Consider the following 25446-nt stretch of genomic DNA (forward strand, 5'->3'; position numbering starts at 1 on the left):
TAGTATACATGTTTGTAATGTAATGAGAACCCTTATGTTGGTTGCAAGTCTTTCTCCCTCCTGGTGGTAAAAGAAAACACAGAATGCACCTTTAAAATGAGTCATTGATTATTCACCAGTAGCAGTGAAACTGTAGTTTTAACTGTGATGTGTTTGCAGGTTGTTTGGTTTTATAGCTCCTCTGTTGCCTACTGGTATGGTGCCAACATCTTTGCTTTAAAAACCCTAAATATTTTTATATTTCTGCATTTAAATAACCAGATTTATTTATAAGCACAAGTGTCATATTGGCCTAATAAATCTTTGTCCACCTGTTTTGCTGGGTCCAGGTTTAAAACAGTAAAGAGCTTGTCTGCACAGGACTGATTCAGGGAGTGTGAAACTGATTTTTACAGTCAGGGTTAGGTCCAAACTTTATGTTTGAAGTGGTTCCCAACAGAGTGCACTGCTTTTGGCTGCAGACTCAGAGTTTTATGTGCTACTTCTGGTGTCCAGAAATGAAACTCATTCAGTTACAGTAGTAAATCGCTGTGAAAACAAAGCAAAAGTAAATCACACTTCCATTTACATTTCAGACCTTTTACTACCTTTGGGCCCCAATGTTTGTTTAAAGCTTCAAGATTAAACATTAAGTCTATGTATGTTTGGATTTTTTTATTTTGCCTTTATAGATACTGTAAGACTTCAGTTTAATGTCAATCCACCTTTAATTGAATAATATCATTAACCACACCCTCATTCTACTTCTTTTCCTTTTTTAATGTTTAATTTAAGAAAAAATAAAATCAAAGCTGCATCAATTGCAGCTGATTGACACTTGATATGAACCCTGCTGTCCGCAGTGAACAAAACCTGTGTCGGCCTCTAGCCTATCATCTGGTCTCTCCTATATGCTCAGTGGGACCCGAGTCCTCCAAGGAGCTGAAAACCGGATTGTTTTACACACACCTGTTGGTGAATGTCACTCGGCTACACGCCTGTCTCAGAGGGAGCGCAGTTAATCGCTGATTTGGCACACTTACAGTGACAACATACCAAGGTCCAATTTCAGGAACTTAGTACACACACACACACAAAAATACATACTCTCATGCTTGTGTCCATTCTAACACACAGATAGACGTAGCCCGCTCACTACAAACCTCTGTCCTACATTAGCAGCTTTGTGACTAAAGATAATCAGCTCTGTTACTGTGCAGCCATCTTTAACTGAACAAAATAACCTCAAACTGTGCAAAAAACCCAAAACAAACCAAGGCTGCCTTCTGAAAGTCAGGATGAATTATCAATTATTTTCAATTGTAGGTAAAGAAAACGGTGACATTTGTATGTAGTGGAATGCTTGACGCTCTGTGGCTTTGACTGAATGGGAAACAATTAAAGAGCTTCTTGGCAGCACACGAAGCCAGACGGTGATAAAAATGGCTGTGCTTTTCAGCATGGGTGAGGCCTCTCAGCTCAGACTGTCTGCAGTCACGAGAATCTTCCAGAGATTTTTTTTGAATGAGTTTCTGCTCTTTGTCTCTCGGAGCGCAGTGCAGTATATTTAGCAGCTGCACGGTGCGATGCAGCGTTCTTATCATTGGAAATGAAAAGCCTGCCCACTTTGCTTTGCTTTTTTTATTTTCTTAAATCATTGTTGAATTATATTTGCCAGAGCTTTCAGAGTTCATTTACGTGTGTTGACATCACATTAAAAAGGACATTTTCCAGCCCCTCTGCCTTATTAGCCTGTGTACCACTAGCATCTGCAGCTCTGCAGACAGATATGAGGATAATAAACCAAACTAACATCCCTGATCTGAGTCCACTTACACTCTCATGTTTAGTATTCCTGTTTTTATCAGCCAAACACGCCACAATGAACTGGAGAGGAAATGATCTCACCTTGGAAAACGCAGCTTGCTGGTGGCGCATTTGTCAAACAGATTAAATTAAGAATCTTAGTGTACTGATGTTACAGCTCCAGTCTCAGCTTGGTTCATGTCCCGTCTGTGTGTTTCTGTGGATCGCTCTGTGTGTTTGTGAAATGAGCTACAGGTGAGTATTTCTGATTGGTTGATTAGTTTGAATGAGAGTTGTCGGGTTGCAGCCTCCAGTCAGTTTTAAAGATGGACTCCTGCCAGTGGCTTCAGTCAGTCCATCTCCCAGAATATTTATTTTACACATGCTGTAGTATCATCTTTAGATCCTGTATTTAGGGATTTTTGCAGGGTGGGATCATCTATGTTTTTGTTTAACTTCCTTTTAACTAAGATTTTGTTACAGTTTCTGGTAAAACATGAAATTGTGTTGATTCATTTAGATTTGTCTTGTTTGTTTTTTGATCACCACCCTGGTGTCAGACTATTCTTTGTTAAAGACGTTAATATAATTTAGAGGCTCATCATTCTGACCAATCAGAAGGATGAAAGAGCAGCAGGAGACATCACAGACTTGCTGCGTCAGTATTTGACACGGTGGGTGGATTGATTTCCAAAAGTTGCATATTACAGCTTCAATTTACTAAAAGTCGTGTTTTACTTGAATTAGTGACAGGATGAAACATGCCCGAGGTTTGATAAGCTTCTGTGGATTCCTCTTCCGACTGAATTTCCTCTGTTTTGTCATCGCTTGTAAACTGACCAGCAGGAAAATAGCCCCCACACTTGATACATTCCTTCAACCTTAACAGCAGGACTCATCACAAACACCTCCCCTCGCCAGCTCCTCCTCCTGTAGGCAGGGTGAGGGGTGGTGTGAAGGTTGTACAGCAGCCTGAAGGCAGAGAGCAGAGGGGATCGTTAGCAGAGAGGGAAGTGGGGAGGACGGCTGGGGGAAAGCAGGAGAGAAAGTGGGAACGGGGAGGCGAGAGGCCGAGGAGGGGAGGGGGGAGAAATGGAAAGCGTCCACCAGCGCAAACACCTCTGAAACAGAAACATCCATTTAGCAGGGAAAACAAGCCCCCCTCACAAGACCTCCGTGAATGGGCCACTTCAGCCGGCCGAGGAAGTTCCAATGAGGGGCAGGATGTTCCCCTCAGGACGCACTTGAGACGGGCTGAGGGCCAAAAGCCTGAATACATAGACCCCTCTCTCTCCCTCTGTCACTGTCCAGATTTGCCCTCCCACCCGGGCTGAATGGCTTCAGTTAAAAAGCGCTCCCCTGCCCGCCTCGCTGCCTGTTCCTTCCCCTCCTACCAGTCATTTACTGAGCTGCAGTCAGCGAGGCGGCGAGGGAGGGCGGGAACTGTACTCGGCATACAAAGACAGAAGGGTAACGACTTTCCATGATTAAAGAGCAGTTAAGATGCTATGAGAGGCTAATTTGTTCTCTCTGTGACAGAACAAACAGGAACTAGGGGCAGAAATCTGTGCTGCCTGCATTTCCTGCCCTAATTTAAAGGAGAGTACAGTTTGTTTACTGACTTTTCCCTCAGTGCACCTTCATGGACGTCGTTATGCTTTAAAAAAATAGAAACAAATCAATATGATAGTCAATTAAAGTGGTATAAGTCCTTTCACAGCTTGTAATGCTGCAGGACGTAAGAGGACAGAATATTATGAGAGGAGCTGATATCATGTGCATCGGCTCATCGGCTTCCAAAAAACAAAGTCAGTAAAAAATGTGGTTTTACAGGAACTGTGTGTGGTGGCGGCTTCATCATCATCAGTTGGTTTCTACATACAAAGAATTAGTTGACTGTGAAGACCAGAGCGTGCAACTGATCACCCTCTCCCTCTCTCTCTCTCTCTCTCTATTGGGCTTTAACTTCTTCAGCTGGCTAAGAAAGTCCATCCTCTGCTTTGTTATTGGGAGTTGATGTTCTGCTCCTGTAGACCAGGGGCAGGTGGTTCTTTCTGAAAGCCACAAGCATCTCCACGGTTTATATCAAGATCTATAGTCATTCTCCAGACTCATCACCCTCTCAAATGTCATCTGCAAATTTCAAGAGCTTGGATCGAGGTGCAGCTGCTCCAGGACGAGAAGGTTGGGGGTCACAGACATGTTTGTCCTTCTTCACATGCTGAGTCTAGCGAGTGGAGTCAGGCACACTGAGCTGGATCAGCCTGTCCTGTTGTTCTCTTCAGTGTCCAGCGCTGTGCCTGGCTGTGGTTCGTCAAAGTCATATCATGATCAGATCAAAGACAGAATATGTCTGGTAGTGTGGTTGATGAGTGTCATCAGTCTCCAAATCGGTTTACGTCATAGTTAAGTTGGTTTGCATTGAAGGAAAATGAGCTCTTAAACTGACACGGATCAGACAAAACAAACTCAGACACCAGGCAAAACAAACTCCCAGACTTGTGTACTCGGTGGTATTTTGGTTTCATTTCATTAACATAAACTTCGAAACTTGTGATTTGTTCACCGTGAATCACAAAGTCTGTTTGCTTGACTTGTTTTTTCCACAGGAACAATTTGTTTTGCAAATACACGCTCGAAGCGACAGACACACCACTGACAGCGAACGCTATTATAACATGTTTATTGAAAACCTTTTTTGACAGCATAGTTTGTCAGGCACAGAGAGAGAGACAGAGAGAGAGACACAGACGGAGTTGTGAAATAGTTTTTTCCCAGTGGGAGCTGTTTGCCCACAGGGGTTGTTGTGGTGGAATGTTACAGAGGATTCATCATGATCAAAAGAGGTACATTGCAACAAACAAGCTATGATTTCCAAAAACATAATGCCAAATGGTTAGTTCCACCTTTCTATGTTAGAAACATGAATACAGAGGGAGAGAGAAAATAAATTATGAGGCACTGGAAAAATAAATCAAAGGACAAAAAGGATTTTGTCTCACTAATATTGTTAAAAATCCTGTGATATGGAATGCAGAAGGAAACGTGATGTAATGGAAAGAACTGGATATGAAAATCAATTCCTCTCTAAGATTCTCACAGAGTAGCTCACACAGCTACGTACGACTCTACTCATGTACATCAGCAAACGTAAATGCTAGTTTTCAAAAAATAAATCTGGACTAAGTCATCGTTGAGTTACAAACACATGAGAGCTGAGCTGTGTGAACACGAATCAACCCAACCTGGAAAATGTGATAAAATAAAGACACAAGGAAAAAAGTGTCATCTTCTTGTTTTGACAGATCAGAGTGGAGCTGACGGGGTTAAAGGCAGATGTGTGACTGTACATACAGTAAGTGTCCCTCCCTGCTGAGGCTGTGGGTTCATTCATTCAATAGCAAAGAAAACATGATCACTTTTAAAAGGGATTCTGTTGTCTTAACATCCTGTGGAGCAACACACCTGTCTCATGATGTGTTCATGATACATATGAGGTTACATCCTAAATCCGAGTTTGCAGGATTCATTGTTGAATGAAATGTATTCATCTGTTGGTGAATTGTTGAAACGTAACGTCTATCAGATGTGTGAGCTACAGTGTGTGGGCTCGTTGAAAAAGGGACAAATATGTCTTGTTTACCATTGTTTGTAGCAGATACTATTATTATTAAATAGTATCCAAGTATGCCAAATTAACAATTATTCTTTGCTATTTATTCATCGATGTATAGAAATCTGTCACTGTAATTACTTATTGATCTTATAGAAAACATAAAACTGTGTATTATCAGACAAGTTCTGTTTAACCCAATATGATTTGTCCACACTGAAACTAAAGGTATGTGTTCACATTGCACTGATTTGTTACTACACTATGAGAATCAGTAAGATTTTGAGCAGAGTTTGGTGGAGGAGTTCCACATTGAGGTTCAGTTCTTCATTGGTATTATTTATCTCCTACATGCAGACAGGCTTTAGTTCTGTTCCTATAAACAGGACAAATGAATCATGTTAAAACAACACATCTGTTTTAAAAGTGATTTAACAGAGAGACAGAAGCCAATGGGACAGAAAATAAGGCCAACGAGGGCATCCAGATAAAATCAAATCAAATCAAATACTGGATAAATTAAGCCAGGAGCAAAGCCTGATGGGGGCATCAGTATCTAGTAAAAGGACTACTCTACACCATCATCATCATCTGGCTCTTTAATGAAAAACAACACTGAAAAGCAGATAGCTATGAATAAAATACTCTCACCATAGGGAAAGCTTTTACCCAGCATGGAAGAATAAATAAAACAAAACACCATCCATTTCATTAGATCCATCCAACCTTTACAGAAGTGCCTTTTTGTCTGTATTATTCACTCAAAAAGGGAAAAAAATTCAGGCTTTTAGTTGCGTAGCCTGTTTCTAGTGAGAACTGCCTGTTATCTTTTAATGTTTTTTGCAATTATACATTCAAAACATGATCAAAAGGAATCAATTAATCTCATTTTTGTTCGCTAAATTATTCTAGGCACTTCACAGATTTGGGCCAAAACGATACTAAAAAAAGAAATAATAGTAAGTTGGTGACGTTTCACTTCACGAGGGCCTTGATCCTGTGTACAAACTGATGAAAGACTCATCACTTTAGTGCTAGAAGCCAAATAAATGTCCCCTTGTAGCAACACAACTCTCAATTTTAAGTACCGTAAATACTGGGACACTTCATAAAGTACTGACTGATAGTGTTGAGTAATTACAACATACTTCTCTACATGAAGTCAGTTCATAGACTGGAATAAGGCCATTGCACAGTGAAGTGATGCCACTGTTTCCACTTAGCAGCGAGTGAATCGTGTGTCTGAACCCTCGATAAAAACAGACTCTGTAAACATTTCAACCCTTGGATTTTTTGGGGGGTCAGCTGGAGAGACGACTGCATATTACAATATAAAGGGGGGGTTTCATTTTGGCAATCCTGTGATCCTTCCCTGCACGTGCAACCTCGGCCCGCCTACATTCGACAGTGCAGTAATTTGGTGCAGATCAGGAGAAACTCTTAAGACTAATTTGGCACTTTTCTCATCAAAGAAGGATCAACCACAGACGTCACTCTCCGTTTAACGAATATACTGTATATACTGTCCGTAGAATTTCTTTTATTGCCGTGCAACTTACAGATTGCACGGCACGCCTTCATATCGGTATTAATACTATAGAGCAGCGATAAATCTCACGCGTCTGGGCAGGTTTTTCAGTAACACTCAAACACAGCAGATTTACATTTCTGCCTTCAAGCTGATGTTTTTGTTCTTATCCAGAAGTGTTACTGTTACGCAGCCTGTTCGCACTGACCCTGTGACCTTTCTGTTACATCATTATTAAGTGTGAAGCCTTCAGAAGCACCTGTAAATGAAACATGAATTCACCTATAAATAGTAACACTGTTCACTGTTTGGTTGCTGTTTGTTGTTTGGTGTATTTCATTTCTTCTGCGTTTTTTGTTCTTCTGCTCTTTAAATATTTTGCTGTTGTCATTTTTCACTCAGCACGTTTGCTGATAGCCTCTAAAAATCACTGGAGTTGATGCCGTTCAGTGAAGTTTTGTTCCTTTTATCATGAACTGCCTGTTCTAATGGTTTATTCTAGCAGAACCATCATTTAGCATCTCTGCTGACAGACTGAACAGAGACCTAAATATCAATGGGAGGATTTCTCCTTATAAAAACAGGGTACTGAGGTTCTCTGAAGGCTTCTTTTGATTCACAGCTACTTGTTGTTGTGATGCTCAATATGTCTTTAAGAACTAAACCATTTTGATTAAAGTACTTACTAAAAGGCCCCTCTGGTACATATGTCGAAGCGCTGCTATTTCTTGCCCAGCAAGAGCTAATCATTGCTTTGATATTGCAGACGTCAACTTTTCAAAACCAGAATTCGAACTCAGCGGAAGCGTGGAGCTCCCCTCAGCAGGAGCCTTCAGTTCCCGAGTCCTCCTCCTGGTGGTCAAATCACACTCGCTCTCAAAAAATATCTTCGCGTCTGCCATACATTCTTTAAACTGTAAACAAACCAAAATAAAAAACTAAACGATGGATCAAAAACCAGAGGAGTCTGCCAGTTGTGAAAATAACATCGCAGTTCTGTTGTAAAATAAGTTACAAAAAATTGAAATAAAAATCTCTGCGTACAGTACTAAAATCCTAAACTAGACCTTTCGAACTTATGAACCGCATGTTAAGTCTATAAATATCTTTACAAATATACATGTTAATTATTCAAATAAACCTTTTCTGTATCACTTTAAATGATTAAATGTTTTACACGTTCATGACAGTGTCTTCTAGATTTCAATGCTTCCATCCTAAAACAATACTTTAAAAAATGTCATTTCTTGTCTTTTAAGTACATGGCTGCTGCGGACAGCTATATGATACATATTTGCATTTATATATTTACAATAAATCATTTTCTAGACACATAAAAAACCCTCCAAACTTTACTGTACTTATTACTGAATGGCCCTGAAACTTTGCCTCACATTTGATGAGGAGTTTGTCCATGATCACCACAAAAATGTTTCTGTCGAGATGGTAAAATGTGACAACGCCGAACAAATTCACGTGTTTACGTGATCCTTTCTGCTGTAAAGGTCTTCATCGTTGTGTTGATCCTGGCTTCGCTGGCATTTTGTCAATGGATTTGTGTCTTTCAGATTGAAAACTTTTATCACAAAAATCTGAGGTCCCCACCTACTGGATCACTGACCAATGCCCTCCGATCCCTCCACTTATATCCCAGTAGGCACAGAATGGTTTCACCCCGCAGACTGTCCGTAACAAAAGACTGGCCCGAGTACAAAAATATAATTTCATTTCTGAGAAGAAGAACGCGAACATGGTTCAACAGCAAATATAATCCTTCAATGTTTCAAGAGTCTCTTGGGGGAAGGACGAGGAGGAGAAGGAAGAAAAACCCAACAGAGGATTTCAACCGAGAGTTTAAGACGAACTGAAGCGCTGAAGCACTGCGGAAGTATTGCATGCAGAGTTTTCCATATCTTGAGGAGCGCGGGTCACTGAGAGGTGATTATTAGTCACAAACTATGAGAGGAGGTTAATGTCCAGCCCCGCCCTCGCAGCTCGGGTCTTATGTCCTAATCACCCCGTTAGTGGGAAGCTGTTTGGGAAGACAGGGCTCGTCAGGCAGCGGGTCGTGGGCAAACACCGAGTCGTCTCCTGAGGAGCAGGTGCTGTTGGAGTCCTGACAGGTGGGCGAGTACTGCTCGAAGGGCACCGACAGGTCCAGGTACTCCTGTCAGAGGAGAGGTCAGAGGTTAAACTGAGGCGTCACAGTCAAAAGCTCTGCTAGAGTCACATAAATAGGTGAGAAATGATATAGATTTATTCTGGCTTATATTTTCAGCAGCTTTAAAGAACATGTTTAAAAATAAATTACATTTTTATGTGTGTATATCTTAAATAATCAGGCGTCATTGACAATAAGTGTTTTTGTTGTGTTGCTCCACCTACATCGGTCGAGGTCATTGATAAAACTCGGTCGAGATCTTCCACCAGCTGCCTGAAGGTCGGTCTCTGTGATGGCACCGCGTGCCAGCACTCCCTCATGATCATGTACCTGGAAAAACAAACGGAGCGGTTACCCTGCATCCCTTAAAGCTTTCACAACAAATGTTAACAGATGTTACAGATGAAGTGTTTTCTGCAGCTGCAGAGTTTGTGGTCTGTAATTAAGATTAAACCGTCTACAGACTTCGTCCTTTTTGGTTTTAATCAGTTTTCACTCAGCTGAAAGAAACAGAAAAAGATGATGTGACAAGCGCAGCATTGAGCAGAAACCGCAAACGAGCTGCTGATTGTGTATCACGACCAATGGATCCCTCCAAGTAATTGAAAGTTGTTTGTTCTGTTTTTAATCCAGAATGTTGTAATGTAGAAATTTCAACAGTTGTTTAATGATCACAATGAAAAGGCTGATGAACTTTTCTTTAACTTCAATCTTAAACGTGATATTTCCTTAATAATAGGAAATATCCTTAATTCCTTAATAATTTGGGTACAATGAGATGTTTGCACCGTTCCCTGTGTGCAACTTTGATTATCAGTCAACTTAAATCAACTTTTGAAATGTAGTTAGTTTCCTATGCAGGTACATAACATGGAGCGGTGATTAACAGACACCTACAGCTCATGGGTGCAGTTAGCAGGTTTGTCCATCCGATGTCCCTCCTTCAGCAGCTTGAAGAGTTCTTCTACTGGGATTCCTGGATATGGCGACCCTCCCAGGGTGAAGATTTCCCACAGCAACACCCCATAAGACCATCTGAGAACACACATATGAACAGAACTCAAACTCAGTAACAAAGAATGCAGATTAGAGGTCAAACCACAGTCATGGCTGCAGAAACGGAGGTTGGGAAAGAGGTGTTCCCTCTTAGATAAATTCATTTAATTTATTTTGGAGAAATATTGATCTTAAATAATGTTGCCCTCAATTTTAGAGTCAATTTGACTTATTTTATATATTTAATAAATAAACTAAATAGCACGAGCAGCTGAGCGTCTTTAACACAATTCAAAAACAGCTCAGGCGGGTTGACAGTTTACACTTTGCTGTTTTTGTCTTGACCACTCTGCAGCGAGAACACGTGAATGGACAAACGTCTAATACAATACAGTGTGTACAGTTACAGCCCAGCTGCCCTGGTCTACAAACTCTGTAAACCAAGCCATCATCTCGCGTCCTTTCTCTTCCTGTGGCAGCAGCTCAAGTGAACTGCTGCATTATTCCTAAATGACTAAAAATTGAGGCAAGGTAATCAGATAATGGGAGGTCTATTAACCCAGTGTACTATTGTTTGGCCGTTCGTCCAGTGAATCAGAACCAGACCCCTCCTCCCACTGCAGCGCTCAGCGGGCTTAATCTAATTATCCACGCTTCGGTCCAGAAGGTAGAAACAGCCGCTACTGGCCCGGCCGGCTAGTGCATCATCCAAACACAGAGAGAGAGAGACAGAGAGACAGGGGGAGAAAGAGAGACATCAACATTCAGAAGAGAGAAGAGGGAAGCAGACAGGGCTGTAGCTGAGAAACACGGCCCAGACTGAACAGATCTCCAACTAACTCATTATCTGTATTGTGCTCAGGACATAAACAAATCAGGTCTTTAGGGTCAGAACGGGTTCAGGACCCTCTCAAGGACAACCAGGGAAAAACAGCAGTGAAGGCAGAAACCACAGCCACAGACCGAGGCTGTTTAGAGTCACTGCTGCTCGTCACAGATTAATATTCACAGGCTATTAGGCGGCTAACAGGAGGAGGTAATCACGACGCACACACTTAATGTTTCAGTGAAACCTGCAGCCGCTAGAGCTGAGTGTGAGAATCACAATGAATCACACAGTGACATCACTTTATTTATTTATATGTTGAGTGTGTGTTTGTGTGAATAGTTATTCTGTGAGGGTTAGAAAAACCTTTAGACTTTAAATATATTCCACTAAAACCTAAAACCTGGTAGAACCTGGTTGGAGATGGTGAAAGGTGTGTTGACTTCAACAGTAAGTTTACTGCATAAGATCTAGACTCATATACTGCAATTAACGGGACATAAGGAAAAGTGTCTATCTGTGGTTTCAACAGCATTTTAATAAACAGCATTTGCACAATGTTAATCAAGACAGTGTGGTGCTTCTTCAAACTAAATGAATCCCCAACTTCGTTAGCAGCACAGCTGAATGAAATGATGTACAGTTTACTATCTGTGAATTAGTCCACTTCTCCAAACCAATCAACTCAAAGCATTAGTGTGACGCTCTAAAGGTGCAGCAGGTTTGACTCACACCTGTGAAGCAGTTTAAATAAAATCCTTACTTCACCTCTCTGATAATGGAAAAACTGGAGAATTTAAAAGATCAACATCAGCTGAGGTAGTTTGGTTTAAAAAATGTCTAAACTGGGAGTTAGAAATGAAAAACAATGTTTCTCTGCACAAAACACTGTTGTTGTATGTTGTAACAGTCCCACATTAAAGGATCCCCGAGTGTCCTCACTGCCTCAGATTGGGAAACCAAATGTGGTTTTGTGCTGCTGCACGCAATGATTTCGTTAGATTCATTCGTTTTATTGGAGCAGATTTGTTTAAATGTGCTTTCTTTCCCCCCTTTTCCATCTCAGTGAAACACGTTATGTGAAAAATCATCGCAGGTCAAAAGTCAAAGTCCCCAGGGGTGTGTGAGAGTAAACTGGCCGCGGAGCGACTACTGTATAAAGGGAGGAGGAGGTTTGGCGGGAGGATTGACTCTGTAATCCAGACCTGCTGAAATAACAGAGCAGGCTGATTCTTCTCTCGGCCCGTTCCCAGTCTAGTGTAATCACACAGCGAGCCAGTGTTGACAGGGGCCTGTGTTTGACTTGGATGGCCGTGGTGGGGACACAGCGTCTGGCTGCAGCCAGCGGGGGGGTGGGGGGTTAGGGAGCAGTTTAAGGAGGGGTACAGCTACCGCAAGACACAGACTGACTCTGTGACCTTCTTGCCTAAAGTCCACTGATCGCAGCCAACATGGGAGCCATCAGAGATGGTCTCCATCACCCCCCGCTCCTTTGAAACGCCTGGAGGGAACACCTGATAAATCCACTGACCCTCTTATCGCCTTCTGTTCTGGAGCAGGTTGGATTTACACTGATAAAACAACAGTAAGATATTAGGGGCTCCGCTGTGTTTCTGTCTCCCTCTGATGTCGTGTTCGGAGATTAAAGAACAAACGCAGAGAGGAATGTGGACCGCTGATACACAAGAAGCTCAGGATTATCAAGTGAGTGCAGATGACAGCAAGCAGAAGATATTTGGAAAGGGAAACGCTATGATTCCATATTCACACGCACAGACTCAGCCATTGATGCTAACACGCTCAGTCATGATATTTCAACACCCGGATGCCTCCGGTGTACAGCAGCTCCACATGAGTGGACTGTTGGCATGTAACGGTTGGTTTGTGCAAACTTACACATCGCTCTGGTGTGTGTAGATCCGGTCGAACAGAGCCTCCGGAGCCATCCATTTCACGGGCAGACGACCCTGCAACAACAGAACCGCTCGGTCAGCAGAACCATTCTGTACAGAGCAGACAGTAAAAATGGACCCAAACACACAGAACTGTGTCCTGTGACTAGCTGGTCTCATCATAAGAACCTCAGGTTTAATTACTGTATGTCCACTCTGAACTCCTTTTACTGTAATCAGTAAACTCGACTCGGCCTAGATGATGCTTGAACATTGGTAATAATTATTTGACTTATCAACCCCCTCTCTCACTCTATGACTGTGACATTGAAAGACTCAAACTCATTTTCAAAACTAGAAACCAAAGTTATTATCTACCTTTTAAGAGAGAGAGATTTGATTCTAAGCAAACGATCCTGCCCTCATCAGTATGCACAGTGATCAGTCAGTACTGTACTGATGTGTGTGAATGAGACTCACGTTCGTGGTCTTTTTGTAGTAGTCTATATTGTGCACGTCTCTGGCGAGACCGAAGTCGGCGATCTTCATAACATTGTCCTCCGTCACAAGGACGTTTCTGGCTGCCAGGTCTCTATGGATACACTGAGGGAGGAAATATAAAGGTATCAACACATTACAACAGACAGACACATCTTCACAAACAGCATGCAGCTCTCTGTAAACCCAACCCATCCCTGTCACGTTATCATAGAGGCTGACCTTCTGCGAGGCGAGGTACTCCATGCCTCGGGCGACCTGGTAGGCGCAGGACACCAGGTCTTTAAATGTGAGCTGCTCGTCTGGGATTTTACAGGTGTCAAAGGAGTAGTCCATGCCCGGTGGTCGCCGTGCCCTCAGGTACTCCCTCAGGTTGCCTTTAGAGGCGTATTCCACCAGGACGTAAAGAGGACCTGCACTCAACACAGAGCACAGTGTCATTCACAGGACTTTAGGTTAATTACTGACTCGATAATCTTCTCTGCAGCACTGCGGCCTCACCGTCCTGAGTGCAAGCTCCCAGCAGGTTGATAATGTTTTTGTGTTTTCCAATCATCTTCATCATCTCCATCTCTGACACCAGGTCTGACAAATCTTTATCTGTGGCATCATCTGAGGCAAACAAAAGCAAATAAAGCCAGATCAGAGCACCGCATAGAGACTGAAACTGTAGAGAACAGCAAGGGACAAAGGACATAATTGAGATAAAAGCAGGAGAGAACAAAGACTTCAGTTTGAGCATATGGGAGACGTGAGACCAGATGGATTATTATGAACAGAGAGAAAAGGAATGGATGAGAAAGGCTGAGGTAGGAAGGTACGATGCTGCTGATTTCCTTCAGGAAATCAAAGAGCAAAATAATGTTGCAGTCACTGTCAAGGTCGTGTCTGAATTTCTGGAGCACAGCGACAACAATCACTCACCTTTCAGCATTTTCACAGCAACAGTGAGCGGCTTGTTGGGCTTCTCCTTGTCAATGCCAACAGCCTCGGCCATCACCACCTGACCGAAGCAGCCCTCGCCCAGAGGTTTGCCCAGAGTTAGTCTGAAACAAAAGCAAAACCATTTCAAAGCTTCAGTTTCAGCTTTCAGAGGGACGGTTTTAAATGTCTCTGTGAATCAGACTGCCAAGTATAAGAAGAGTGGAGAAGCGTGTCACAGTGACCTTGATGTATTGACGGCTCACATGTTTTCACAGCACATCACATTAGAAGGACAACAGCACAGTATCTGTCAATTCTGAAATATGTTGCTCAGGGAGGAAAACCAAAGTGGACCAGTTTATTTTTCTGACACGCAGTAAATGTCACAGATGAATGTGTGGCTGCAGGAGTAGGTTTTGTTCCTTCTTACCGTGTTCGAGGAAACTCCCATTTTGGGTCTGATGGTAGTTCCAGCTCTGATACGTTGGCCAGCATCGGTCCGTCGCTGGACGACAGGCGGGCGATCCTGACCAGTGGTGTGTTGGAGTTCATTGAGGAGTTGGAATCCAAGGACACCTGCTTGGGTACAAAGAACAAACTGTTCTAGTCTCTGAAAAGGCCATGATGATGTGTTTCAAGAAGGAGACAGAGGGAAGAGGGAAACCAGGCTGTGCATCTGAATCTGATCTATGGTCTGAATTCATCACGGTAAATCTGAGTTTCTATATAAATATTTATTGAAATGATTTTGGATGATGTTTTTTAAGTTTGATTTAGAAAATCCTCTCCTGGCACTTTAATTAATAATTAGTTTCAGTTGAATTGATTTTTTTATGCCAAATATTGTCCTGTTAGATGCTAAAAAGGTTAAAGTTAGTCTTTTAAAGAAAATGGAGTAAAATTCCCTGAAAACTTGAATTTCTTAAATTCAGGACTGCCCTCAGTTTACCTTAGTAAAAAACCTATTTTAAAGACTGAATGAATGATTGAACAACTTGTGAAGATGGAATGCTTTTTGTCAACAAATGGCTGCAAGTATTCCACATCTCAGGACCAATGTCAGAGCTCCTTCAGCAGCAGCTGGGAGCTGCTCTGAGAAACTGCCTGACTTCTGACTCCACTGGTGACTTTTACAAACAGCCGGCTTGTGGCTGTGCATAGAAGGAAGCAGGCCTTAACAAAGATGAATGACGGAGGATGCAGAGGTGGCAAGCGAGTGGCAAGATGGGATCTCTATCCATCAGCAAGTTCCATTTCCAGATCGGCGGTCCTGCTGCCGAGCCTGCAGGCTCCACATCCTCCCACCATTTATCTGACTGCTTGGGGAAGCTGATGGCTCCGGCCTGACTTTTGATGAATCTGTTTGTGTCAGAGTATGGCAGCTCAGCCCCTTCAGGTGGGGTCCTGCAACAAACATGTCCACTTACCAGACTTCCCTCCTCCACTGAAGCAAAATGAGAAAAAGGCTGTGAAGCTAACAAAAAAAAAAAAAAAAAAGCCCCAACCACAATTTCAGAGGCATGAAAAGTAATATCTGATAGAACATGCCAGGAGGTTTATGGGAGATTTACCCAGAGTTATGAAAAAGAAAGGAGAGAACCAGGAGATTAGCTTTACAAAAACGAAGTGAAGATTACAGAAGAATGCAATAAGACGTCTCCCTGCACTGCCTTATAAGAGGATGTTTATAAAGGCAGCAGGAACAGAAATTATTTAGAGGCTACAATTGGAGCATCTTTCAAAAGACGCGGCGTCTATGATACAGTATGACCGACTGTTTTATGTAACACTGACTAATCAAACAATACAATGCTCCAAAGCTAAGTCCAGACTTTAGTTTTAAAAGTGATTGTTTTCCAAGAACTGAATTCTGACTTTCAAGCATCAGTTTTCTAAAAATGCATGATTTGAAGCCTTTAACTGAAACCTTCAATTATGAAGCTGGAAAACTGAAGCTCACATAGAACAACCGCATGGTGGCTGTGCGAGAGTCCAGCTGGGTGGGGCAGGATGGATAATGACAAACAGAGGGTATTTTAGGCATTGACATTATTTTAACATCCAAAGTGGAATAACAGGATGGATGACAATTTTTGGATTATCAATATTGCAAAAAACCCCAAAGAATCAAGCCAAACTTTTACCCAGAGAACTTTCTGAAGGATCTATAAGACGAAGAGACAAAAAAGTAATAAGAAAAGAAATAGAAAGTCTGGAGCTCAGATAGAAGTCTTTTGAAGAGAGTAAAAAATGTAGGTGATAGCAATTTAATTAGTGTGGAGAAAGGCTGGATAAGGAAAGGTACTCTCATCTGGTCTTCAGAAAACCCTTTTCCCTTCTTGGACATATCTGATTCTCACTCCTGTTTTGAATCAGACTTGTCCTGGTTCGGCCACTCACTGATGTCTGTCTGGGGAGCACAACCTCTCCTTGTGAAAACACACTTTCTACCACCTAAACTAGGACTTAGACTTGAAGTTGAATGCTTTTCTTAACCAGACATGTGTTTATATTTAATGTATAAATGATAACCTCTCAGAAGTCTTAGATTTGGGCCTAGATGAAATTATAACATTGATATTTGCATGTTCGGTGGTTCCACTTCAGTTAATCCTGACCAAATGTGGTTGAAGGAATAGTTAAGACACTTTGGGAATGAGACACAGCTGCTTTCTTTGCTAGATGAGAAGACTAACACAGCTCTCATGTCTGTACAGTAAACACGAAGCCAGAGCCGGAGCACTATTAGCTTAGCACGAAAGAAGTAAGTTTGTATGGTTGTAACCAACAAGATATGACGTGTTAATTAGTGAGCTATGAGTTAATTGTAGCCAACTTCTGTGTTTAACACAGACAAATGAAGTATTGTACTTAAATCCTTGTTTATTCCTTGGAATATGTCTTGGTTTGTCCTGTTTTGGTCTGTATTCTGTTTGAACTTGGTCTTGGATTTGACTCCGACTCGACTGAGGTTTGTCTAGGATGACGTGAAGAGCTCTGCAGAGTGCAGGCTGTGGCCATGCAGCTGCTCCACTTTATGCTTCTCTCCAAACAGTTGAGGGGTGAGTGTGCGTTACACAGAGAGTGAAATCTAAAACTAACACTGACAGTCACAGGAGGGCATAAATATCCCAGAGCTGAATCTGCTCCAAGATAAATGTGAACACATGTCACCGGTGGGATGCCTACCAGCGTCCACACTACGTCACCAATCAGCACGACAGAGAGAGATCCACCACGGGTCCACATACAATAGCCTTCTGTATCTATTGACAGCATGCTTGTGTCCATTATTCTTTGAAAGTTGAAAAGACGACTATAAGAAATAAAAATCCTTCTGCAGGTTTCCCGCTGTGGCGTAGATGCAGAGGAATTACAGTATTTTTCCATGACTCCCCATTTTTAATTTGGAGTTTTAGATTTTCTAAATAATATAAAATCTGCTGCAGTTTGGTTTGATTAGAAAAGGAATCAGGAATCAGCTGAAAACAGCATCAGATGCAATGAATTTACTAAAATTAATAATATGTGGTACATTTTAGGATCATTGTTCCCAACTTTTGTCTACTATACATCTTCTGCATGGTTTTCATGTATTAAAAGCTACTAAAAAAGAGAGAGAAGAGAGAAAAAGAGGTATAAGTGTGATACGAATCTTGTATCTACTTTCTGTTACCTGTCTCTTGAGAGGAAACTTTGAGAGCTTTTGCACGGGTGGTGTGGGCAGCGTCTTCTGCGTGGTCATCCTCATGCGGCAGAGGACAACGATGACCACGGCGAGGATGAAGAGCACGCAGCCCGTCACATAGATGAGGATGTCAGCGTAGTAGTCCTCCTTGTCCGTGCTCAATGCTTTAACGAATGAGGGTAACGAATGTCAAAATACTAAATCAGTGAATTTGCATCAGATTATGTTGTTTTTTATTATAATTATGAAGATATCTTTCTTTGCTCAGTAGCATATAAAACACAGTTTTTAAATAATTAATTTGAATAACATCTATAAACAGAAACAGATCATAAACTTGGATCTGTGGACTGAAAGGTATCCATCAGCAAAGTGATCAGCTAGTAGTTGTAATATGCAGCAGGTAATTGCACCAATGTAATACATCACCCCAGGGAGGTAATTATTGTGTTAAAAACACAGAAATGTCTTGAATTTACCCCGTAGCCTTGAGAGATTTAAACTGACAATCTGCTTTCAATGGAGGCTAAATTGTGTTTAAGTTGTGTTTATGAAACATATGAACATGTAACATCTATGATAATTACATTAAAATGATGAAAATGAACATTTACGATTTTGCTACTGAGCAAAACATTCATTTGCAAAGAAAGTAGAGGAGCAATCACAGTTTCATGGAGTTTAAAACATTTGAGCTGGTAGAACTGGATGATAAGAGCCCACAGACCCACAGAGAGAAGAATATACCTGGAAGCACTGTCAGCCAAGCAGAGTGGTGAGCATAGCCGATAGAGTTCCCTGCCAGACAAGTGTACTCGCCCGCATCCTCAAAAGACACATTGGTCAAGAGGAGAACCTCTAGTTCCTTATCTGTAGTGTTAATACCGGCCGTCTGTGGAGGATAAAGTGGAGAGGAGAGAAGAGAAAGAGGGAGAGAGAGAGAAGAGATATCATAAGCCCAAAGCTGCTTAAAGGAAACACCAAATACACCCTGGAGGAAAGGACAGGTCTAAGGATTTAAAGAAGGCAGCTGCACTGTTTTATTCTGCTGACAGCTCCATCACCAACACCTGAAAACACCCAAGCAGCACCTTCACCATTCTGCAAGAAAGAAGCCTATTGGTTCAATCTAATGATGTTCACAGTTCTATTTTACAGTGGAGTCAAACGTACTTCTGGTTTGTCATTTAGTCCTATTTACCTAAAAAAACACATAAAACCTGCTAAATGAGAAGATTTGTCATTAACTTTAGAACAAGCCTTCGGTCGACTGTAAGTTTAAATTGAACCAGCGTGAAGTTTAACTGATGCTAAAGCAAAACATAAACGCTTTTGCTCAAGGAAGTCGTGGCACCTCACTTAAGTTTTAGATGTTTAGCATGCTGTTGACTATTTATATCTCTCTTTATAACTTCTTGGAATGTGCTTCCTTTTTGTAAAGAGTCGTTGTTATAGTTTAATTTTGAATGCTTTTTCTTTTAGGGGTGCCTCAAGGATCTATTCTGGGGTAGCTACATGATGCTCTATTGTTTCAGCTGAACAAACTTATAGTACATTCAGTTTTATGAAAACAAGCTTTATAATTTGCAGAACCATAAAGGTTTGCTGTGGTTTCTTACAAATATTCTTGAAATTACTCAGAAAAAATACTGCTGCATTTGTGGCTGTTTCCCTTTGACTAATGGTTGGTGTGATGACCAGTGGGGGAGGCTTTTTAAAGCTTAGCATCTGATGTGGCTTGGTGGTGGGGCAGGGTGGGAGACTCTTGTTCCCCAAGCCTCAGTAATGAACAGTGACATCCATGAATCAGAGTCCTGCTCCATGCTTTTATATAAAAGCACGCTAATACAACTGAAGAATGCACTCCCTAGGAAATCAATACCAGCCTGCGTGAGTGTGTGGTGATTTGGTTGGTGGAGGAGCGTTTTGTGTTTTTTATATGTATGTGTATTTGTATGTTCCTGTGTAAAGGCGGCACACCTTTTGATGTCGTTACAGTATTTAAAGGTGTGATAATGTATTTTTATTGATCGGGAAGGAGTTAGAGTAGATAATAACTACTGGGTAACAGCGTCAGCATTTAAACTCAGCACCCAGCAGAAGAATATGTGTGTGTGCATTTGTCCCATTAGCAACCCAGTAAGCCAGTCAAACCAGCAACCAAGAGGAGCCCCGCAGAAAGGTGGAGACACAGCAGATGAGCAAATGTGATGAAGGTGGTTGTCGCTTGAAGCTACCTGGTTTGTGTATCATAAGCCAGAAAGCGTTTTCCGACTTGCCTACAAAGTTTGAGGCACGACACCAGTACTTCCCAGCATCTTTCTCTGTCACGTTGGACAGTTTCAACTTACTGTGGGCCTCAGTATGTTTACTGACAACACTCTGAAAAGGGAGAATTGAGAGGCACATTAAGCCATGTGCTGGCAAACATGGAAAACAAACACACAAGCATTTAAATATACAGGAAGTAGCTGAGGTAGTAGGTCTCAAATGTTCTACTTTACCACTCTACTCTCATTTACACACATGAAATAAATCCTAAAACCTTTAGTGTAAAAAAAAAAAACAGATTACAGGCACCATAGAAAGTAGTTGTGTGTGTACAGGTGTACTGAATAAGGTGATGACTAAGTATCCTGTAGAAGTTACACTAACTAACATAGTTAGTTATTACTGTTGTTAGTTAATGTTAATTAATGTTGTTTCTAATTGTTTGATGTTACATTTGTTTTGTATTTGTGGTTGTGTAAAACACGTTTACAGTTGATAACTAACTCTCACTCATCACATCATGGCGCTAATAATAGTTTGTTTAATTAATTAAACTATTTTAACTATTAATTAACTACATTTTACTTGTAACTACTCTTACATGGGCCTATAACTCAGCAGATCCATACAGTACACACAGACTGTGAGATTAGCTTAACAACGTCAAACCTGTAGGCCCACACACTCACACACACACACACACACACACACACACACACACACACACACACACACACACACACACACACACACACACACACACACACTCTGTACAGTACATTGCCTTCACACAGTAACACATGCTGTCTATTGGTAGATTAAAGGCATTACAGTATGTCAGTCTTCCTAAAGAGTGTATGCTGTGTGCATAAACACACATTAGCACTCACACACACACACACACACACACACACACACACACACACACATTGCTTGTGACAGCCTCTCGAGCGGAGAAACTACAGATGAATAATTAAATGGGCAAAGCACATAAAGGAGAAAACATATCACGTTTTATGGCGGCTTAATGAACATCTAGGGCTCGGCTCCAGACGCCTCCCTCTCCCTCCTCATGGCGAGTCGCTCATCGTTAACTCTTTTCCATGCCTCAAAAGAGCGATTCAGGCATTTCTCACAAAAAAAAAAAAAAAACGTGCACGAGCCCCTCCTCCCACCCTCAGCTGTATTTAACTCCTACAGTATACGCCACATGTGAGATGTTGCAGTGAATGAACTGTGGTGGGGCCACAGAGAGCAAGACAGAGATGGAGAGAGGCGCACACAGATCTCAGTAAATACTGTTTCAATTATGTGGTAGTCGAAAATAGAGCGTGGAGCCGCGGTCTGGGCTGACAGGCTCACTTTCCCCCTCTTTTTCTCTCTTTCTTGGCTTGTCTTTCTCCTCCTCTTTCCTTCTCTTCCTGTCTGCCTCTCGCGCCTTCATCTCTCCATTTTACTCCCTTTTCTCACTCTGTCGCTTCACGATTCTCTCTTTTGGTCACTGTCAGACATGCACCTCGTGTAAACGCGATGGCAGTTTTACATGTTGTTCATCGCGGTTGAAATCAGGCTAACAGACCCAGAAGTGTTTCTGTGCACGGCTTACATAAACAGAGGTATTAAATGGACGTTTTGTTCTGCATTCTTAAAGCAGTGTAAAATTAGGTTTAATGGCTGCTTCAGTTAAACAGTAAACTTTTGATGAAACACTGTGAAAGAGGCAATTTTAAAGGAGCACTTCAAGATTTAATTTTTGAGCATTAGAGGTATATTTCGTTACCTAAACACAGAGATTAGTGAACAATGTGCAGCTTCTTACAGCTTTTTACTGTACAAGATAGTGAATGAACCAATGTAATGATTGTTTTTACCCAGGACACTAAGGAAACCAGAGGTTATTGATTGAAGGCTTTACTACAAATATTGGAAGTGAGGGCCTCCTCTTTCATGATATCATTATTTTTGAACTTGAAGCTTCTTTCTATCTGCTGTTCCTGTTTCTGTTTTTTCTGTGTACCTCTCTCACCCGCCCGTCCACTCTCTCTGTCTCGCCCTCCATCTTTACCCACGGCTCTGTCACTCTTGCTCTCTCTCTCTCTCTCTTGCTGCTGACTTTGCCCTTCCTTGTGTTCCTCCACTCATTTTTTCCATGGCTTTTTTGGGTGCCTCTTCCCTCTTTCCTCTCTCCTCCTCAAACCACGCGACGCAGCACATCTGACAGCAGCAGCGGTTTGCAGAGCCCGTCTCTCTCCCTGCGTTGCCGCCACCACAGCAGTTAACTTAGTCCAAACCAGATGTTTGTTTTATTTCCTCACTCTCTCTAGAGGCAGAAAAAAGGGGTGGGCCAAATGAGAAAGACCTTCTGGATTTTTTTTCGAAGGGAGTCTTCCTCTGTTCACCCCAAATAAGCTTCGTGCCTCACAGTGGGTTTAGGGTGTTGTCCTCTCATGGTGAAGGATTATTTCTCCTCTATTCTTGAACACCGAGCGGGGAGGCGGCTTTTAAGAGTGTCCGATGACTTTCATGAGTAACATGATGCAGGACAGAGCAACTGTAAAGGCTGCAGACAAACAACGTGGTACAAATGCACGTAATACACCTGAGCAGTTTAAACCAAATACACGTATGCAGTGATTGATGTGCGAGGGATACCTGGAGATGCAAGTCAGGTAGCAACACTGTGATGTTATTTGATGTATAATTGAAGAGTTTCATACCAGAACGAGTAAACACATCGGGCCAGTCAGCAACAAGATGGATCATTGATTCAAGTTTCATCAAAGACGAACCAACATCAGCAAATATGTTTAAAATTTTGACCTTTTAAGTGGATTTATTCTTTTGTCAGAGAGTTATTGTTTCTTCTGTTTCTAATTGATTTGCTCTTCTGGCATTTTTCTTCTTTTTATCTGTCCTTTCAATGAGTTGAACTAAAGCCTGACTCTATTGTTGTCTATTATTGGTTTGGAAATCCAATAAGTACATTTTAGAAAAGAATTCAATCATGAGGGTAATGCACGTACGACATGAGGAGCATAAGGACCTCACTTCATGTAGAGAGCATTGGTGGGGAAAACAACATGAGCCCAGATCAAACAAGGTCACTGATAGACTTCTTTTTAGTAACAACAGACAAATATGCATTGTTATTAGCCAGCATGGAAAGCGTCCTTGAGTTGATTGCCAAACTGTCTCACTGTGAACCATGTAAACATGTATTTGGCATTAATGTCCTTTTTTGTTTTCATTGTGCAATGTGGCAGTAGAGCTAGAAATGTAATAAATAAATAAGATAACAAGACTGCTGTTTTAATCACAATCACAGTGTCAGACACTGGGAAAGAATAGAAACCTGCAGTAGATGTGATTTACAGTGATATAATTAGCTTAATGAGTGTGCAATTCTATATGCTTCATTATATAGGAAGGTGCAGGTAAAGCTTTCCTTTTCCATAATGAAGGTGGAGCATTCCAGGAATGAGCTCCTCAATTAAATGGAGCCCGTGGGCCCTGCAGACCCACCTACTGTAAGAACTCATTAAACAAGACATTTAGGAGTGATTAATTATGGGTGAACTTATCATCAGCATACATCTCCTCAAGGCAGACTGGAGACCCACCTTCAGGATGTTAACGTAGGGAGCGCCGTCGGGGCCGTAGCGGCTGCCGTTCACCTCGATGTGTTTCAGCCACTGGATGTGTGGCTGGGCGTCGCTGTACACCTTACAGTGGAACTCCACGTCGGTGCCCACCACTACCGTCTGATTGGCTGGAAGACCCGCTTGGAGGATGGGTCTGTGGGGGGAGCGCTCTGAGAATGAAAACATGGAATCATTAGCACAAGTTGCATATGGAAATGATGTGCTGCAGGAAATGTAGACATATGTGGGTTTTTAAAACTAATTATAATATTAATAATTCACAAGTAGTCATTTATTCACTGTTCACTGGGTGTAAGGAAACGTTGCTGTGTTGTTTACCTAGCACATCCAGCTGGTACGTATGGGAGATGGTGCCGTACTTGTTCTGAACCACACAGGTATAGTTTCCTCGGTCTGAGGGCACAGCACTCTCCATCACCAGACTCCACTGTTGGTGTCTCAGCTGTGGGGAGGAGAGAGGGACAGACCACCGTAGTCAGCACACAGTGTGTCAGTGACAGACATTTATATTAGTGAGAATACTAAGAATATTTCAACCTCATTTATCATCGAGTCTGAATAGAAGGAAAGAGAAATGGTAGAAAGTATCAGCTGCTGTGTGCAGCACATACTGTGTCTTTGCTTCATACCTATTTGAACAAACATATTAAACACTGATACAACTTTAACCTCCTTTTATTAATTGCACACTGGTTGATGCAGAACAGACACAGACAATAGTAGAAAACAATCATTTCAAATCGTATAAACATCTTGATAGGAAACAGTTGTGTGCGCCCATAGAACTTAGTTGAAAGCAGTGGGGGGCAATTGGTTTGGGTGTCTGGTGCAAACTGGATAATTTTTAATAAGACATGTTTTTAAATTGAGCAAGACGACATGAAAGAATTGAGACGGGACGTACTTCGCAAGATGGAGCATTGCTTAATAAATTGCTAAACAATGATGGCACGAGTACTGAAAACAGAATGCCACAAAGCCCAAATGTTTGAGCAATCAGTTCAAACTAATTGGAATAATGATATAAAGAACATTTCTTATGGACTTATTTTCAAAAGAAAGAGTTCAGTGAAGCCTCTTAAAGCATTTTCTTCTCTCTGCACGCAGCGAGAGCAGGCAAAACCTTTTTATTTTGCACCTCTGAAATTGGTTCCACTGTGCCAGTCAAGGGCAATCCATCCCCAGAGAGTCAAAGGGTAAATCTTGTGTAGTAATTCAAACCAGGTGTGTCTGGATGGCAGCAGCAGGCAGATACTAACCTGACACGTTCAGAAGCTGCTCAGAAGCAGAGCGAGGGACTCGGCACGGCGAGGCCAGAACAGAGAACCTGCTACACATCGATAGGCAGAGTCTCCACGGGCCAAGAGGGATGACCTCGTAGCTTTAAGTAGTGGAGAATGAACTCCTCCGGAGAGGTCAGAATTACTAACGACGGCAGCAAGTGATGTCAACAAGGAGGGTTTTCATGGTGGAACACTTAACATCACCTGCGTAGGAAAATGTCTCGACCCAGAGAGGACTTAGTGTTTTCACAAACGTTTAACCCCATGCTTTTAGGTTACTGGCCAGCCATTCACAGCATGTACGGTATATACTGCATAT

General features: G+C 41.9%; 1 protein-coding gene across 12 annotated transcripts in view; it reads right to left on the reverse strand.

Annotated features, from left to right (window-relative positions):
- Nucleotides 1-4452: 4452 nt before the first annotated feature.
- The window catches only part of fgfr3 (fibroblast growth factor receptor 3), a 61773-nt gene continuing 40779 nt past the window's right edge, over nucleotides 4453-25446 (reverse strand). For 4 of the 12 annotated variants that reach the window (XM_026340488.1, XM_026340499.1, XM_026340498.1 and 1 more), the window contains exons 6-18: nucleotides 24163-24286; nucleotides 23803-23993; nucleotides 18659-18803; nucleotides 17894-18075; nucleotides 14654-14799; nucleotides 14224-14345; nucleotides 13801-13911; nucleotides 13522-13712; nucleotides 13282-13404; nucleotides 12806-12876; nucleotides 9985-10122; nucleotides 9312-9417; nucleotides 4453-9093 (exon numbers count right to left, since the gene is read on the reverse strand). In XM_026340488.1, the coding sequence (XP_026196273.1) occupies nucleotides 8929-9093; nucleotides 9312-9417; nucleotides 9985-10122; nucleotides 12806-12876; nucleotides 13282-13404; nucleotides 13522-13712; nucleotides 13801-13911; nucleotides 14224-14345; nucleotides 14654-14799; nucleotides 17894-18075; nucleotides 18659-18803; nucleotides 23803-23993; nucleotides 24163-24286 (1815 nt within the window). In that variant the 3' untranslated portion in view covers nucleotides 4453-8928. Of the gene's footprint in view, nucleotides 9094-9311; nucleotides 9418-9984; nucleotides 10123-12805; nucleotides 12877-13281; nucleotides 13405-13521; nucleotides 13713-13800; nucleotides 13912-14223; nucleotides 14346-14653; nucleotides 14803-17893; nucleotides 18076-18658; nucleotides 18804-20148; nucleotides 20294-23802; nucleotides 23994-24162; nucleotides 24287-25446 lie in introns of all 12 variants that reach the window. The other 8 variants (XM_026340500.1, XM_026340495.1, XM_026340490.1 and 5 more) reach the window with 5 other exon arrangements.

This window comes from Anabas testudineus, chromosome 22, assembly GCF_900324465.2.
Source record: "Anabas testudineus chromosome 22, fAnaTes1.2, whole genome shotgun sequence".
NCBI lineage: Eukaryota > Metazoa > Chordata > Actinopteri > Anabantiformes > Anabantidae > Anabas > Anabas testudineus.